Source organism: Tiliqua scincoides, chromosome 1, assembly GCF_035046505.1.
Source record: "Tiliqua scincoides isolate rTilSci1 chromosome 1, rTilSci1.hap2, whole genome shotgun sequence".
NCBI classification, from domain to species: domain Eukaryota; kingdom Metazoa; phylum Chordata; class Lepidosauria; order Squamata; family Scincidae; genus Tiliqua; species Tiliqua scincoides.
In genome coordinates this window covers 203,886,558-203,903,969 of record NC_089821.1, presented here as the reverse complement: position 1 = coordinate 203,903,969, position 17,412 = coordinate 203,886,558, and the positions used below count along the sequence as shown (strand labels likewise).

General features: G+C 41.0%; 1 protein-coding gene across 1 annotated transcript in view; it reads left to right on the top strand.

The window, feature by feature from the left end:
* THEMIS (thymocyte selection associated) overlaps window positions 1-17,412 on the top strand; it is a gene marked incomplete at its 3' end in the record, with an annotated part of 73,076 nt that overhangs the window by 25,511 nt on the left and 30,153 nt on the right. Inside the window, exon 4 of the mRNA XM_066622738.1 lies at window positions 3,029-4,083. Coding sequence (XP_066478835.1) covers window positions 3,029-4,083 — 1,055 coding nt within the window. The remainder of the gene's footprint in view (window positions 1-3,028; window positions 4,084-17,412) is intronic.

Sequence of the window (17,412 nt, the reverse complement as noted above, 5' to 3'; positions counted from 1 at the left end):
AAGAGTGTTGCTGAAAATGGAGCAGCATGTAACTCCCCCTATGTCTTGTAACACATAGGCTATCCTGAGATCATAGGACTGCATATTTTCCCATCTTGACACTACACCAATGGCTGATGCATGTGCAGGGGGAAGGAACAATTCATAATAACATGGCACCCAGGACATCCAGGGGTGTCCAGTTGCATTCAGTTCCTCTGCATTTTCTCTCTTGTATAGAATAGCTCCCAGAAAGCCTATATGATGCCACCTCCCTTATATTCTTTAAATTCCTCCCCAAAAACAACCTTGTTAGTGAAATCTTTGATGCAAGCCCCTAGTCTTCCAACTACACTGTAACTGTAGTATATAATCACACACAGATTGAACTTCAGTATATACTGATTTGGTATCCACTGATTTGACTTACCACTGATAGCAGGGTCCACCTTTAAGTGCCATGTAACAAGGGAAAAAGCACCAAAATTCAATTTCCCACCTTCACACTGTAAAATAATTATAATTTCATTCCATTTTATTCCATTATTCACCCCATCTTGTGACCGAATGCAGTATAATGTCTACACCAATGCATTCTGGGGCTACAACAGAAGAGCAAGGAACCTGGAAGTGGGTCTTTAAAGCTATTTTTCCACTGATTTGGTATCCATTGATTTTTTAAAATCCATTAAGGGTTCTAGAACAGAACCCCTGAGGATAGTGAGGCATGATAACAAGGTATTCTTTCCTGCTTTTCACTACATCTACTTCCCTCCCCAATTTTTGTTTCCCTTGTTATCCTTTTTAGATTGAGAGCCTTTGGGATAGGGATGATTTTTTACTCTGCATAAAGCACCATTTAGCCAGACAGTGCTACATAAAAACAACTCTGGACAATCGTACCTTGACTAGACAGGGCCATCTCATCCATAAGGCCATTGGAGGCAGTCTCTTTAGGCAGCAGACTAGTGCGGGTATCCCCTACATCTTTTCCTCTTTCCTGAATTCAGAAAGGTAGAAAGAAATGGAACGGGAGTGTAGAAGAGATAAAAGTGGCGGGCCTGAGCATCATACTTCTCTTTCCTCTTTTGCTCTGTTCCTTTCTTCCCTTTTGAACCAAGGAGATGGTGGCTGACACTTGCTGGGTTAAAGGTAAATCTATCACTCAACTCTAGGCATAGGAGTTCTTGGGTCAGCCCTGACCTAGGCATTGTGAAAGAAAAGCACGTACTTAAACACTTCTGCCATTTTCAATGGTATCCATGCATCTAATGTAACATGCAAGTCCAATCTAAGATTGTTCAGACTTCTAGCCAAGTTGAATAGCAGGGCTCAGGTTTTAAAATCAAGTTTCAGGAAGCTGTCAGATAAATGAAGAATGTTATACTACAGCACCATACCCAATGTACGCTTCGCCAGCCTTTCTATTTCCAATCATATCCATGTGTTTCACTGTGCATTCAGTATATAAATGGCAGTGAATATTTTCAAAACAACCCGCAACATTCTGTTTAGAAGCCAGCTACTTTCATACAACAGGGTATTTGCTTTGTGAACTGTGAAAAATGAATTCTAATGTTTTCTTTGAAGCACTATTCAGAAGTATGAAAACAATATAAGGATGAGACATGGCATATATCTATTGTAAATAAAATACCCACAGTTAAGAGGGAATAACCAATTTTTAGCTGATATATACTGTAGCAATGCACACTTATTTTTCTTAACATAGATACAAGTGCATTATTCCCTGCATAGTTCACAGAAAGTACTGGTTTGTTCACAATGGAAAACCAGTGTGTATAGTGAACAAATGGGTGGTCTGGGACTAGGAAGATTTGCGTTCAAATCCCCATTCTACTATAAAGCTTATTGGGCAAGTTCAGGCCACTCACCATCTCACCTCACAGGTAACCTGAACCATGTAATGAAGGGGGATAAAAATATAACAGAACAGTAAACTGTTCAACTTTGCATATGTCAAGTCCTATAAGTCATTATGCCTCCATGCATTCCTGTTCACAAGGCCTTCCCACCAGTACCACCCCTGCTGGTAATGCACTGATGAAGCACACACCACCTGCCCTCCCTTCCCCAGTGTTTCACCTACAGGGGCAGGTTAAGCTGGGCGTACCACCAGGAAGACTTCACATGCACAGAACTCTTAAGAGCACAAGTGCACAGAACTAGAACGATCATAGTACTTAGAGATTGGATTTACAGACAGGTGTAATCTTATTGATGTGCAAGGAGTATGATACAAGTTCTGCTTTCTCTTCCAAAGATCAAGTTGTTATCTCTCATTGTTTTGCCACCTGCAACAGTACAAACCAATACTGACTTACCTTACACGTTGTTGGAAAGATCACTGAAGTACTACATGGGAATTGCTTTGAACATTCTAAAGCAGGCGTTGTCAATCTTCTTCCACATAGGGGCCAGGCACCAAGTCTGTCAATAGTAAGAAGTAAGAACACATGCATGTTTAATATGCATGCATGAACCTCCAGATTAGGCTGGAGAATTAAGAAAAAGAAAAAAGAGAGATGGGCACAGCATGGAGAGATGCATGCCCAGACAAAGAATTATGCTCAAAAGAAACTTCTGCCCTTGGTCTGCTTACATTGTAAGCCTTACAGTGACAGAATTACAAACTTGAATTCTTTTTTAGGACCACTGCAGGTGGGGGTGGATATATCTTTTTGGTACAATTTTTTTGGGTGATTTTGGGTGGTGGGATGGATCTGGCCCACAAGCTGTAGCTTGCCTACCTATGCTCTAAAGTATCATTTACCTGGACAGCTCAAGCTATAGTGCATAGCATAGCAGTATTCAAATATAAATGTTGAAAAAAATCTTACTGTAATGGTAAGACAAATTATTTAGTAGATAATCATTTCAACAGTTCTCAGTACAGCAGCCACATGTGTGGAACACATCTGCATTTTTAAATAAACCTTTAGAGTGTTATACCTTTAGAGTGTTATGTCAGGGCTATATCTGACATCATTACCAACTGATTTGAAATGTGTTTTATTTTCCTTTTCAGTTCAAAAAGAAATTGTTCACTTCCATTCTGATTTAGATGTTGAAGTGAAAGATGTAACTGGCAGCTACAATATTAACAGTTTCCTTCAGCCTTTATCAATGGAAGATATATTAAAAAAGACAAGCAATGAATTTCCCATGGTTGTTGCAGTAATCGAAGAGTCCACTGGAAACAAGCAATCATATAATTTATTGTGTCCTGGAAGAGAAGTCATCATTTACAAAAAGCATCGGGCAACAAGAATCTTAGCATCTGAGATCAAGAAAGCTTTCTATAAGAGACACTTTTTAATTCCTGCCAACTACAAAGGGAAATTCAAAAGGCAACCCCGGGAATTTCCAACTGCCTATGACCTAGAAATAGCAAGGAGTGTGAAGGAGCAGCTTCATGTTACAGCTACCAAAGCCTTTGTTTCTCCTCAGGAAAACCTATGTTCTGTTTCTATTGGAGACCAGTTTCTAATTTCTCAGCGCAATACAAGTGAAGTTGTAGACCAAGGAAAGAAGGAAGTAGAGAACGTTTTGGTCTGTGAAAAAATCCTATTGCTAGACAAAACATACAAGAATGTACTTCTTCCAATGTGTATGGAAGGAGGCTTTGTAGAAATTGTCCACGATCACAATCAATATGAAATTTCAGAGCTTTGCAAAGACTTCCATCTTCCATTTAATGTTAAAGTCTCCAAAAGAGATCTTTCCATCCAGGATGATATCTTGGTTGATATACCATGCCTGCAACTTGAAGAAGAAATCACAGATGCTTTCTTATTAATCAGCAGTCTAAACAACCCTACAGAAGTATGGGAAGTTCCTGTGCATCGTTTAAATATGTCCTTCCAGTTAGTAAGAAAACATGTAGAAGAAATTGTGTGTTTTCCAACCAAGTCTATAGTGGAAGAGATTACAGAGGAACAGTATTGTATGATGAGAAGATATGAAAGTCAAGCCACAACTCCACCACCCAGACCTCCTAAAACCCACAAAGCAGAAGAATCCAAGACAACTTTTCTCACTGTACCAGTTCAAAGTGCTTGTGGTTCACCAAAAACTATGAAGGTAGGAAGAACCTTGTGCCTCTGATGCATCCATAAAAAAGGTATTTGTAGAACTTGGTTCCCCATTTTATTATTTGTACTGTTTTGCATTTCATCTAGCCTAGTATCATCTACCAGACTGACAGTGTCTTTTGTAGTGTCAAGCAAAGGGCCTCAAGTCTGTTACCTAAAATCCTTTTAAATGGAAATCGCAGGAACTCACTTCACATCTTTTGTGTCAACAATGTTAATTCTATAGCCTTTCCCAAGAGACCATAGCTCACAAAACCAATTACACAAAACTAAACAGCGATTTTCAACCAGTGTGCCGTGAATGGTCTACAAGTGTGTTGCAGGAGTTTGGGGGAATGTCATTTATTAATAAATCCATTGCGAGATGTGATTCCCCATGCCATCAACATGGTGTGCCTTTTCAATTGTCAGAAAACTGATAGTGTGCCTTGACAATTTTTACACCTTGTCAGTGTATTATAAGATTCAAAAGGTTGAAAATCACTAAAGCTGCCATACTTTGAAGAAAAAAATTACAAAAAATATAATTACATGGGAAAGTACCATGTCAGAAAGAAGGTTAGGAAAGAACCCCCCTTTTTCACACACTAGTTTTCTACAGTATAGGAGGCTGGATCAAAAGGCACCATTCTGCAAACAGTAGGCATCAGAAGTACTGCTTTACACCTTATGCTAGAATGATGCACAAAAAAGTGAAACTAAACCCAAACATGCTCTTCTACTTGTGCAAGAGTTCAAGAACATGTGAAACATGTTGCACAAGTAAAATCATGAGAACTGATAGATTCTATTTTTCCATAGCACTGTGCGAACTCTTGCACAAGTGTATGTGAAACAGCGCTAGTATCTATTTTTCTTCTGCACATCGTTCTTTGGCTCCAACCACAGCCAAGCCAACCATGAGTCCAACTGAAGCAGTCACATAAAGTAGCAGATTGGTGGGGGGGTTTCACCCATCTCTGTCTGCCTACTTGCCTTCACTACATCTCCTCTGTACACTTCATGGATTGGAAAAAAGAGGGGGGAGACAAAGAGGAAGAAGAAATGTGCAGGGGAGGAAAAGGATGAGCTAGAACATTAGGCAGTGGAAGGAGAAGAGGCTAGCAAATCGTCAGGTAAGGGAGAACAGTATTTGGTATGCCGCCTTAAGAGGTCTTGGGCAAGCCCTGGATCCAGCAAAGGGGGTTTCTGACACAGAAGATAATTTGTTCTTCAACACACACACCCTTCCCATATTCTGAAATGGTACAGACTTAGTAAAGTTGTATTATGCAATGCCTCTGAACATGCAGGTCAGCTGCAAGTCATTGCAAGATGAGGACTATAGTGCGTCCAGTTGCTTTATGCCATAAATGACAAGGAGAACTAGCAAGGTTAATTACCGGCATTCAAGGACCAATAATGACTGAAAATAAAAACATTAATCTTTTATGGTGGTGGAACTGAAACATGAATTGACCTCCTGGTATGATTTTCACGCAGTCTTTTAACAAAGATAAATCAAAACCATAGCAGGAGTGCAATGTTTTCCCCGAGTGCAAATGAAGCAATTAAAGTTTGCTTTGACACAACAAAAGAGTTTACCGGCAGTGACATTATTTTGAAATTCAACATGTTTACCAGTGGTGAGGATCAGTGCTTCATAAATTTCCTTCTTAATTATCTATTTACGCTAAAATCTGTATTTGAAGGGCGTTTGCTTTCAACTCATGCATCAATTTTATTAATATTAAGGCCATTTACATCTTTCTTCTCAAACAAGAAATGCCAGTGCTTTATGCATTTGTAGCAGCTGCTTGAATGCTAACATGCAACTTTCATTTTAAAAACTGAACTAAGGTTTGAGATTCTTTTTAATGACTGCAGTTATCCTGATTCTACACTCTTCTGTGCAGTACCACCAGCATACATGATAAACCACCAGCTTTTCAGTACCACACAAGAGGAAGCCTCTTTGTCTTCTTCTCTAGGAGGTGGCCCTAGACCAACTTTACAAAAAAGGAAAACACTCAGTGAAGAACTAGACTGGTGATAGTACCTCATTCCACATCCCGAGACTGTCAGGGCTGCTCCTTTCATATGCCTCTGAGTGTGAGTCACAGGGAACAAGAGTGTGTGTGTTTCCTGCTTGTGGGCTTTCAGAGGCATCTAACTGTGGATGGGGGAGGGGTGAAAGGATGCTGGGCCAGCAGGTCTCTTATGTTTTTATGCCATCCCTATAGTATTTGCATAAAATGTCACTATCAAGAAGCTTAGTAAGAAGACTTTTTAAAATCTGGAATGCAAATGAGGAGGAGCTATATAGATCTGCCCTAGTCATCTGATACTCCAATATAGCCGTTTTCAACCTTTGTCATCTCATGGCACACGGACAAGGCCCAAAATTGTCAAGGCACACCATCAGGTTTCTGACAATTGACAAGCCACACCATGCTGCCAATTGGTGGCTCACTTCCCCATTGACCCTACTAATAAATAATCTCCCCCCAAGTTCCTGTGGCACACCTGTGGACCACTCGCGGCACACCAGTGTGCCATGGCACAGTGGTCGAAAATGGCTGCTCCAATAGTTATCTTTGCACAGGCGTGCACTTGCAATATGGCAAGTGAAGGTGAGAAATGAAACAGAGTATCTAACCTATTTGCAAAACTGCTAAATGATCACACAATGAACACTAGCCACTAGATCAGATTAATGTATTAAGAAAACATTTTCGGGTTTATAGTGTCTGTGAAGAGAAAGAAGATCAAACAATTCTTCTGTGCAGTCACATTTACAAAAAATAACAATAATAATTTCAAAACCCTCATATCTTCATCACTATCACTGCTTCCTTATAAGAGAAACTACATACTACAATAGCAAACTGATAGCTGAAACGAGGTCTTCTCTTAACAGATGCGATAGCTTCGAGAGTACCATTCTATCAGCCCCAGAATTGTGAGAACTGCAAAGAATTCAGCAGAGCCAGATTATCTCTCTCTCTCTCCCCCTCTCCCCCATCTTAAAAAAGATTGGATTGTCAGTGGATTTATACAGAGGTGTCACAGCTTTGTGCAGTGAAGGGTACATTATTCCTGCTTTAAAGCACACATTCAACATCTATTAGCCAATGCAAGTTTAACTGGCACACAGACGAGAGAACATACTCCCCTATGAGTTATTTTGAGAACCTAAGTGGGAATTAAGTGGTGTCTGTGCCTTATGGCAACTGTCTTCACAGAGCTGAATTTCACTTTAAATGAGCCCATATAAACTGCTAAAAATCACAGCTGGTATGTGAAATAAGGTTGAACAAAACGCAATGCCAGTCACTGACAAAGCCAGCCACTGAAAGCCACCAAAAATCTACCACTGAAATAATGACAATAGAATTTTTACATAGAAGCAGTGCAACCAAAAGTATAATTCCACTAGCTAGGGCACATGGGGCTTGTTTTTTTTCACAGCCCCAGTGCCCGTGTTGGAGTTACTGAGGACATTCTTAAAGCTGTTGTTTTTTTAATAACAGTAAGAAACTGTGTGACAGTAGTTCACCCATACAATAATGCATTGAAATAAAAATAGAAAAACAAGGGTTTAAGGCAGTGGTTCCCAAACATTTTCGACTGGCAGCTCTCTTGACCTGCTGAACCCATTGGCCGTAGCTCCCCATTAGAGCTACAATCCTATACAATGTATAGGCTGGTGAGTATTTTGCAATGATTCCACTCATCCCCTGGCTGGTTTCTGCAGCTTCCTGGGGAGCTGCAGCTCACAGTTTGGGAACCACTGATTTAAGGTATAACATTTACCAGTACTTCATTTCAACTGGAGGGTTCTTTGCTTTCTTACACGGATAGCTATCAAGCCATTACGGTTCAACACTCTCATGGTTCCAAAAGGAATGCAGTCAAGACAGAAAAACTTTCTGGATGTCAGTATGTTTAGCTTTTATGCATATATTAAAATGTAAAAATATAGGCTGATGCTGTTGAATAAATTTAGAGCCCAATCCTATCTAACCTCGCAGTGCCAATGCAACTGCAATCCAGCCCCAAAGTAAGGGAACAAACATTCCCTTACCTTGAGGAAGCCTCTGCGACTGCCCCTCCCACTGCAGGATGCAACACCTGCCCTGTTGGCATGACTGCATCAGTACTGGAAAGTTGGATAGGATTGGGCCCTTAGTTTCCATTATGTTAGACATATAGAAGACTCAAGGTTGGCTTGCCTCAAATTGAGGCTACAGTCCTTTAAAGGCTTTCTTGACCTGGAGTTGAGGATAAGCAGCAAAGCAGCCAGGTTTGCAGATGACACTAAACCTTTTTGGTGGTGAAGTCTGAAAAGGATTGTTAAGACCTCCAAAAGGATTTCTCTAAACTGGGGTAATGGGTAGCAAAATGGTAATGTAAGAAAGAGCAAGAAATCTTTGGGGCACATTGGGGCAAGAAATCAAAATTTCACATATATTCATGCTGGTTCTAAGCTTGAATGAAGCAGTGAAGAAGTGGCAGCAGTGAAGAAGACCAATTCCTTGCTTAGGATAATTTAAAAAGAGATTGAGAATAAAACCGCCAATATTATACTGCCATTGTACATATTGATTGTAAGGCCATATCTAGAGTATTGTGTTCAGTTCTGGTAGACAAGGATATAGTGGAACTGGAAAAGGTGCAGAAGAGAGCAACCAAAATGATTACTTGGGCTGGGGCACCTTCCTTATAAGGAAAACCTATCGTATTTGGGGCTCTCCAGTCTAGAAAGGGCACCTGAGGAGAGATATGATTGAGACATATAAAATTTTACATGGGATGGATAGAGTGGACAGAGGAATGTTCTTTTCCCTCTCACACAACATCAGAACCAGGGGACATCCACTAAAGATGGGTAGCAAGAGAGCTGGAATAGGCAAAAGGAAAATTTGGACAGATTTATGGAGGAAAGGTCCATCACAGGTTACAAGCCATGATGAGTATATGTGACATGCAAGTTTTATAGGTAGTCTATTTCTGAATGCCAGATGTAAGGAAGTGGCAACAGGATATCTTGTCTTCAGTGCTCCATGAGGCATCTAGTGGGTCCCACTATGAGATACAGGAATAGATGGGCCTTTGGCCTGATCCTGCAGGACTTTTCTTATGTTATTGGGAATAAATCCTGGGATGCTGATATTTCATTAAAATTCCCAGCATTCTTGGGTATCATGCTGTGATGAAAGAACCACCCTAGAGTTCCTAATATGGAGTAGGTTGGTGCAGACCACAATTATGAACTCAGTAAACTGCATATCCACAGGAAAAGTTTAATTTGGGATATGGATTGACAGCACCAGTTTGACTGATATCTAGCTCAGTTAGAATAAAGAACCAGGAAGAAAACATCACACTACTGGGTTTTATTCCACTCATCAATCTATTGGTCACAACCATCCACCAGACCATGGCCAGGGGAGGTCTAGAAGACTGAGCTGGAATTCCCTGCATTTGGAGCAGTCAATGTGAATTGTAGGATTTTGCTTCTTTAAAAAAGGATCGGTGTTTTCTCTCCCCCATCACTGCACAGTGGGCTGTGGCAATCCTTCTTGCACACGATCACCCTTCTGTAAAATCAGGGACATAAGCTGGCTAAACAAAGGGCAGAGAGACAAGGGACTTTGAAAGGGGGGGGGTCTATAGTAGAGATGTGCCCGAGTCATAGTGCCGAGTCTTAAATCGAGTCTCAAGTCAGCAACCCCATGAGTCAAGTCATGAGGCACTGCACACACACCATCACAACTCGACTCATCAGAAATCGAGTCATTTTGAATAGAGTCCCAAGTCATTTCAACAAATGAGTAAAGTCCTTGAGCCAAAAAACCTCATTTAAGCCTTCCTCCCCTCGACCCCCCAGCCCTGCCTCCTGGTACCCTCCTCCCACCACATTTGCTGCTGCCGTCAGTCTGAGAGATCAATCACCCACATGATCTTTCAGGGCAATACAGAACAGACGGGGGGAGTAAATAAGCAAGCACACACACACTAGAGCCAGGACTTGAGTCTATACGAGTCTATGGGTTCAATCCTAACCCCTTATGTCAGTGCTTTCCAGCACTGGCATAGCGGTGCCAATGGGACATGTGCTGCATCCTGCAGTTGGGTGGCACTCCCAGAGGTCTCCTCAAAGTAAGGGAATGTTTGTTCCCTTACCTCAGAGCTGCATTGACCTTATGTCAGTGCTGGAAAGCACTGACATAAGGGGTTAGGATTGCGACTTCTATGTGTCACTGCCATGAGTCAGTGACACGTGTGACTTGAGTCCCTTGCATGACTCAAGTGTTTTCACGACTCGAATCTTTGAGTCTCGAATCCCTATCTCTGGTCTAGACTAACTCTGGACACATTATTGATGACTTACTTTCTGCAGGGTCCTCAAACACTTGGGGAGAGCCAATGCACATTTGAGTTGAACAAGTGTAGGTTCTGTGGAGAAGAACAGACAAATGCTCCGATTTTGCTAGACTCATGGATCCCACATTCAATAGGTCCCCTGTTTGTTCATACGAATAGGCCACATGCAGCCCAACTACATGTATCATGGGATACCTGTGTCAGTATCTTCCTCCAATATCTTACTGTGGGAAACAGTGTTACCCTTTCAGCCTGCACTGTTTCCCTGTTTGAAATCACTTCCCCAACCATGGCCAGTATCCCTGATGGAGGGGAAAAAAAAAGTACTTCAACTGTATTTTCCTCTCACTAGGATTAAGAGCAGCTTTGGGGTGGGGCAGCAATTTCACTTGGGAAAATAGTAGAAATGATACCAGAGTAGATGGGAGTGGAAGAGTTAAGTTCTTTTTCTCATGCTGTTTCCCTGATCCAATTCCCCTTTCCCACAGTTGTGTTGAAGTAATGAAAAAAGACACAAGGCGATCCTATCATAGATGTCCTGCTTCACATCAATGTCTATCCCTACTGCATGAACTAAGGCTTCCATGGCCAGAATTGTCACTAAAAGAGAAATTCATTTGTAGGTTCTCAGGCCATTTTCAAGAAGTCTAGAAAGTTTCCTGACATTTGACCAGATTCAAGTCTTGGTGACGGAGCAACAGTATCCACGGATCTATAGAGAGTAGAGTATGGAACAGTATAGCACGGATCTATAGAGAGGCCACTGAAATATAAGCATCATGATAATATGAACAGAAAAGGGGAAACGCTTAACCATGCCTGGACTCTGGTGCTCAGCAAAACTCTTAAGAGTCAATACAGATTGAAGGAATGGGTGCCTTTAAGAAAGTTGGGAGGGAACAACATGGTGATGAATATGGTGATGAGTTAATTGGCACTGGGAGCAGCCCACCAGTTAGCTGATTGAAGAAGCCTGACTATATAAATCCTGATTTTTTTGTTCTTACATTTAGATGGGAGTAAGCTCTGCTAGAGTCAGGTGCCTTTAACTATGCTTAGGGCTCCTGAGCTTTGGCTAGGATATTTGCTTAGTTTTTAGGTTTAAGAGGATACTTTGTTCAGAGTTTTTTTTTTGAGCATCAGTATAGTTTTTCCATTCCATTGAGAAAACCCCACATAGTTGGGGTGAAATGTTGGGAAATTTTTTAGACTTCTTGAACAAGACCTGAGAGCCCACAAATGAATTTCTCTTCTAGCCATAATGTTTGTACCATGCTAATGGGTCCACTGGAGGACTACATTTACACTCAGCAAATGCAGATTGCATAGACACCAGCTGCTATATCTTGGTCAGTTGCTCCCCAAGTTGAATTTGAATAGAGAAAGCAACTGAGCAGAGAAAGATCCCTTTGCTATTAGCATAATGGTGGCACAGACATAGCAGCAGGCATATTCAGGAAAGCAAAGGGAAATTTAGGGATAACTGCTCAGAGAAGAGCCTTGTTGTCAGTAAGCCAATACCATGGGACACTTGAATCTTTTACCTAAAAAATCTTTGCAATCTAGAAGCATTGCTTTCAAATGTTTCAAGTTCTCATTATTTTATTGTGATTCATGTATTACAGTGTTAGTTTGAGTCATGCAACCTATTAATCAGATTTGGGACAATAGTTCCATGTTAGGTGGCCTTTCCAATAAGTACAGTCACATGTATCACAGACTTCCATTCAGACTGACAATTCTTTAAAAAAAACAAACAAACCAGCAGTCAATTGAGCAGTCAATGAAACACCTGTATCTGAAGTCAGATTATAATGAGTGCTTGAATTGACAGAAGTTTGCTATAAATTAACAGGCAGGATGCCAAATCCATGATTAATATGAATTCTTAACATGTGATTCAACAGTAGAAAACCACTTATTTTCAATAATTTAACACCTTACAATATTCTTCTATCTCAGACTTCTGGGTTTCATTCTTAATTTGAATATTCCCAAACTAACAGGATTCTCTCCTCCCACCCATTTTTTAGGCAAATACAATCTCCTGTCACACTTTTCAGCAGAAGCAGCCTCCTGAAAGTGGGAGATTTAGGGGAATTTACATCATATGAAAGCCATACGAAGCACTCTTAACTGATTCAGGGTCAAATTCTTATCCAACTTTACAGCCCTGGTGTAGCTATACCAATGGGATGTGTGATGTATTCTGAGGTGGGAGGGCAGTTATGGTGTCTTCCACAAGGTAAGGGAACATTTGTTCCTTTGTTTTGGGGCTGCATTGCAGCTGCACCAGTGCGGGAAAGTTGGATAGGACTGGGCCCTCAGACCACTATCCATCTAGCATTATCTACAATGACTGGCAACAGGTCTTTAGGATTTCACACAGGGGTTTTTCCCCCAACCCTACCTCAAGGTAGCAGGGATTGAAAGTGGGACCTTCTGCATGCTTCTTCCATTGTGTCACGACAACATTCCAATCTGAAAAGTAAATCTTGCAATTCTTCCTTTTCTTATCTCATGCCTACAATTAAGCAAGATACCATCTTCATTTCCTTTGTACTGCTTCTCTACTGCTCCTCAGACTCTCTCTCTTTCCAGCTTTAGACCAACAAGCACAGACATTCCCAGACCCATTCACAGAAACATGACATGCACATTCACTGTCCACATGGGACTGTGTTATCTGGCCACAACTAAACTTATGTGCATTCAGTTGATCTTATGAACAGATCTTGGGGGGGGGGGGTGCAAACTTTGTGTGCACACAGTATCTGTTCACCAGTCCTACTGAATATGTGTCACTGCTCTTGTCTTCATGTGCTAACAGTACATGACACGGGATTAGGGATAGTAAAGTTTTCAAGGTAGGCACCAAGTATTTCTGATATGTGCGTGAACCAGAGCATATAAAGGGTACACAGCTCAGGTTGAAAAGTTAAGATGTCCGATCTCTCTACAGGCCCTTTCTGCAGCAAACATTCACCAGTTCACCCAAGCTTGGGGATCCCAAGGTCTTCAGAAACTCCAACTGTAGACCCATTTATTGACAGCAGAAATTTTCTTGTCTTGTATATGTGGCCTTGGGGCAGCTCAATGAGTACAGTATAAGAATCCAAGTAAAAAGTATGGACACCTTCATCACTAACTACCATATAACAATCAGTATCCCAGTATCTAGACTACAGTCAATTCCTTGATATTGGGCTGTGGAAAAAGGATACCTTAGCTCAGACTGAACTTTTGGATCAAGACATATTGCCTGAACTAGTCTTGGCAGCAGATCATAGGATTGACTCCATCCAGGAGTGGTTCACTTCCAGAAAATGAAGTTAAGGGGTAGGTATAACAAGACAACCAACTATATAAACAAGAGCTCTAAGTGAATACAGATTTCAGCTGAGAGAGACTGAACGTACAAAGAAAGATTTGTTGCACCTTCATGAGTAATTTTTTGTGGTGTGAGATTTTATGGACAAAAATCTATTTCACAATATGAGTAAAGTGCTGGCATAAAGATACAGTATTTGTAGGAGGACAGAGAAGAAACACTTGAAACTGAGCCAAATGGTCATGAAATGCAAGGAGTACAATAGTCACCACAAAGCTTTACATTTTGGTGGCAACAGACTAACACCGCTTGCTGGGAACTGTGCTTATACATAGATGCAGCCCTGCCACCCATTCACTTCATCCTATCTAGAAACACACACAAGGCGCTGCATGGAATGCTACCATTTTTTCATGAAGCTAGAATAACTGCAGATAGGAACAAAGCTAAATGGCATGGATTTTTATACCAATGTCTGCCCTAAAATGAAAAGGGTGCTGCTTGATAAACCTGATTCTACATGAGTTCATTGCGTTAATGTGATCTCAAGGTTAAACAGTAAAACAACCCCAGCAAAGCATTTCCTGTCTTTCTAAACCATAGTATGTGTGACTTATCTCTTTATCTTGAGCACACCAGTCTTCTCACCTTCTACCAGAAGTAATGTTATAAAGACCTGCTTGTTGTTCTGTAACCTTCATTAAATCTTCACTGTCCTGACACTACTGTAGCTGGTCCATCACTCCCAAGCAAAATTCCTCAGCTAGTTGTAGATTCAGTAAGCATCATGCTTAAGTACTTTGCAACATTTACTGCTTCAAGAGTTGTCTTCTAAGTTTTTTAAAAATTTTTTTTTCAATAGTACTCTTTTGTATCCCTTCCAGGCATCCTTTCATCTTTGCTATTCAAATTAACTCCAGGCTGTCAAATATCTTGAGACTCATAGCTGCATCAGTTAACGCTTTCTCAATGTTTATTTAAGTCACATTCATTCTATTATCAATTCCCTTTACATCTGTTATTAATTCCCTACAGGAAAGTTGCAACTCCTTGATTTTATACTAGCAATTCTCTTATGCCTGGTTTCCTGGCAGCTACATTCCATTCTGTCTCTCTCTATTACATTTGAGAGTATAACTTTGGAGAACTTCACAAAGACTTCTGCTAACCCTCAGATCTGAGCTTGTAAAGCTGTATTTAGCCCCAGCAACATATTTCTGCACTCTGTGTTCTTGAGTGTATGCTATTCTCCCCTAACAACAGATTTCAAGTTTCCATGCAATAAATCAATACTACAGTTAGGTAATGGAACTCTTGGGATAGACTACATGTTACTCTCTTCAACTTAAAACCACTTGCAGAAGGCTTTACCCAGGGCCAACCCATTCATTTGGCCTGCTGGAGCAGTCACTTCATGTAGCACTTTGCCTGGGATGTCCACTCCCATCCACCCACTTGTCTCCCTAGCTCTGTCTCCTTCTCCTCTCACTCCCTGGTTTAGAAAAAGGGAGACAGAGAACAAGAGGAAATGTGATGGAAAGGAGAGTGTCACAATCATAGTGCTCTAGCCCACGAATCACCTCCTCCAGATTTCGTCTTCCACTTTGTCCCCCTCTCATTTTCCAGTTCAGGGACTGAATGGAGCAGAAGGTGGCACATCCCCTGATATGGAAAGCAGCATTTGACATACTGTCTCAGGCACCAGGAGGGGCAGCCCTTCGCAACCAGCAGGCTTTAGAATACTGTTAAAGAATAGTAAATTGTCCACTACCTATGTTGTTCATTCCTATATTTTTTCACCATTGAAGAGCACTTGAATTTTCTGAAATTCCAAAATCCTGGGTCATTTTAGGCCACTAAAAACAGTGTTCACAGGTCAAATGATCTATGCCTATGACCATAATGTTTAGCCTCTATAGAAGCTTGCCTTATGAGCCACCACCAGTATGAAGTATTTCCTACTTGCACCCAGCCACTTCCAGGAAAGTCCATACAGAGGCTGCCTGTGTGATGTTGTGATCCATATGGGAAATGCTTTAGACATTACAACCATAGAATGTACTGCTTGCCATGCAGAAGCTGACTGTAGATCAGTCCCAATTTAGATCAACAACTAAATCTTGGTTGTCATTGTTTAAATCTAGAATTCTGAACATACCCTTGATTTGTAACTCAGTTCCAAGCCTTCCATTACTCAACTACAGAATTGGTCTATCGCAGGTTTCATTTTATGAGAGTCACTGTAGCAAATGGGTATTACTTTTATAAAACCACAAAGCCACAGACTTCCTCACAAAAATATATTCCTAATACTAAACCAATACAAGGAGCGTACTGAATGGGATCAGAAATGCTGATCAGCACCTTTGTATACAAGTCTGTTTCCATATCACACAAAGGTAACAAGCCCAGCTGTGGATTATCATTGCTATTCCATAATCACAAACACTCCAATACAGCAGAAATTCAGAACAACTGGATCTTGGTTTTCATATTTGGACTCCAGACTCCTGAAAACACTTTTGGAGCATGTCTGTACAAGACTGTTGAACTTTTTTCAGAACCAATGGTTACGCACATCTAGTTTCTGTGCAGATGATCCCTCAGAGGCCATACAATTGTCAGTTTAAAGTAGGATGACATAGTCTTTTCAAACCAGAAAACAATTAATTGTCCTCCCTGCCTGCTGAGGCAATGGCAAGGGTCAAGCATGAATATGGATGACCATATACTGCCAAGAATCTTCAGGCTGAAAAGAATACAAAACCACAGGATACAAAGTTGCAACAGGGATATTAAGAGGTCCTGCCAAACTGAGCAGGGTGAATGCAAGCAATTTTATTGCAAAGTGCTTTGCAAACTAGTCAAAGTTGGCAAAGAAGGAATCCATCCCTCTGATGTAACAGGTTAGACAACTCAAGAAAAACCCACTGGCTGATTCTATGCAACAGTGATGATGGCAAAAGTACAATTTCTATGCCACCATCACTGCTATAGTGTAAGCTCCTAACATGATTTCTAGATGTTCAGTCAGACTTATCGCAAGTTTTTTTGCCACAACAACTCTAGATGTCAACCTATCACTTCATTGCCCTCAGCTCCCCAGAAAATCAAGGGATCGATTTGTTTCAATGAGAGGGTATAGCATGTTCAGAGGCAATTCTGTCAAGAGTCTTGGCCGTTTCCCTATTCTAGGGGGGTAGTCAAAGACATTGCAATTGCCAGAAGCAGCAATAGGAAAATCCCCATCAGAAATCCATCAGGATTCAAAAGTCTCTCAGGGTGGACCACCCTAATAAGCTCCCATTCCTGCAGAGCTCGGGAGATGCAGCAAGCATAAACCCTATCAGATAGCAATCTGTCCATGACACAGTAATATTAATATCAACATACCATTAGTAACATATCATTAGTAGCCCATCCAGAAGTTAAAACCAAGTCCTACTCAAGACAGGTCCATGATTGTCATGATGGCTATGAAATCCTGAGCTGAACCATTACTGAGGACCTTGATGTGGACACGGAAGTCACCAATAACACAGGCCAACACACATTTTGCTTCCTTAAACGTTACACCAACTCCTGGGTATATTTGGGGTGCCAATTCCAAAAATGGCA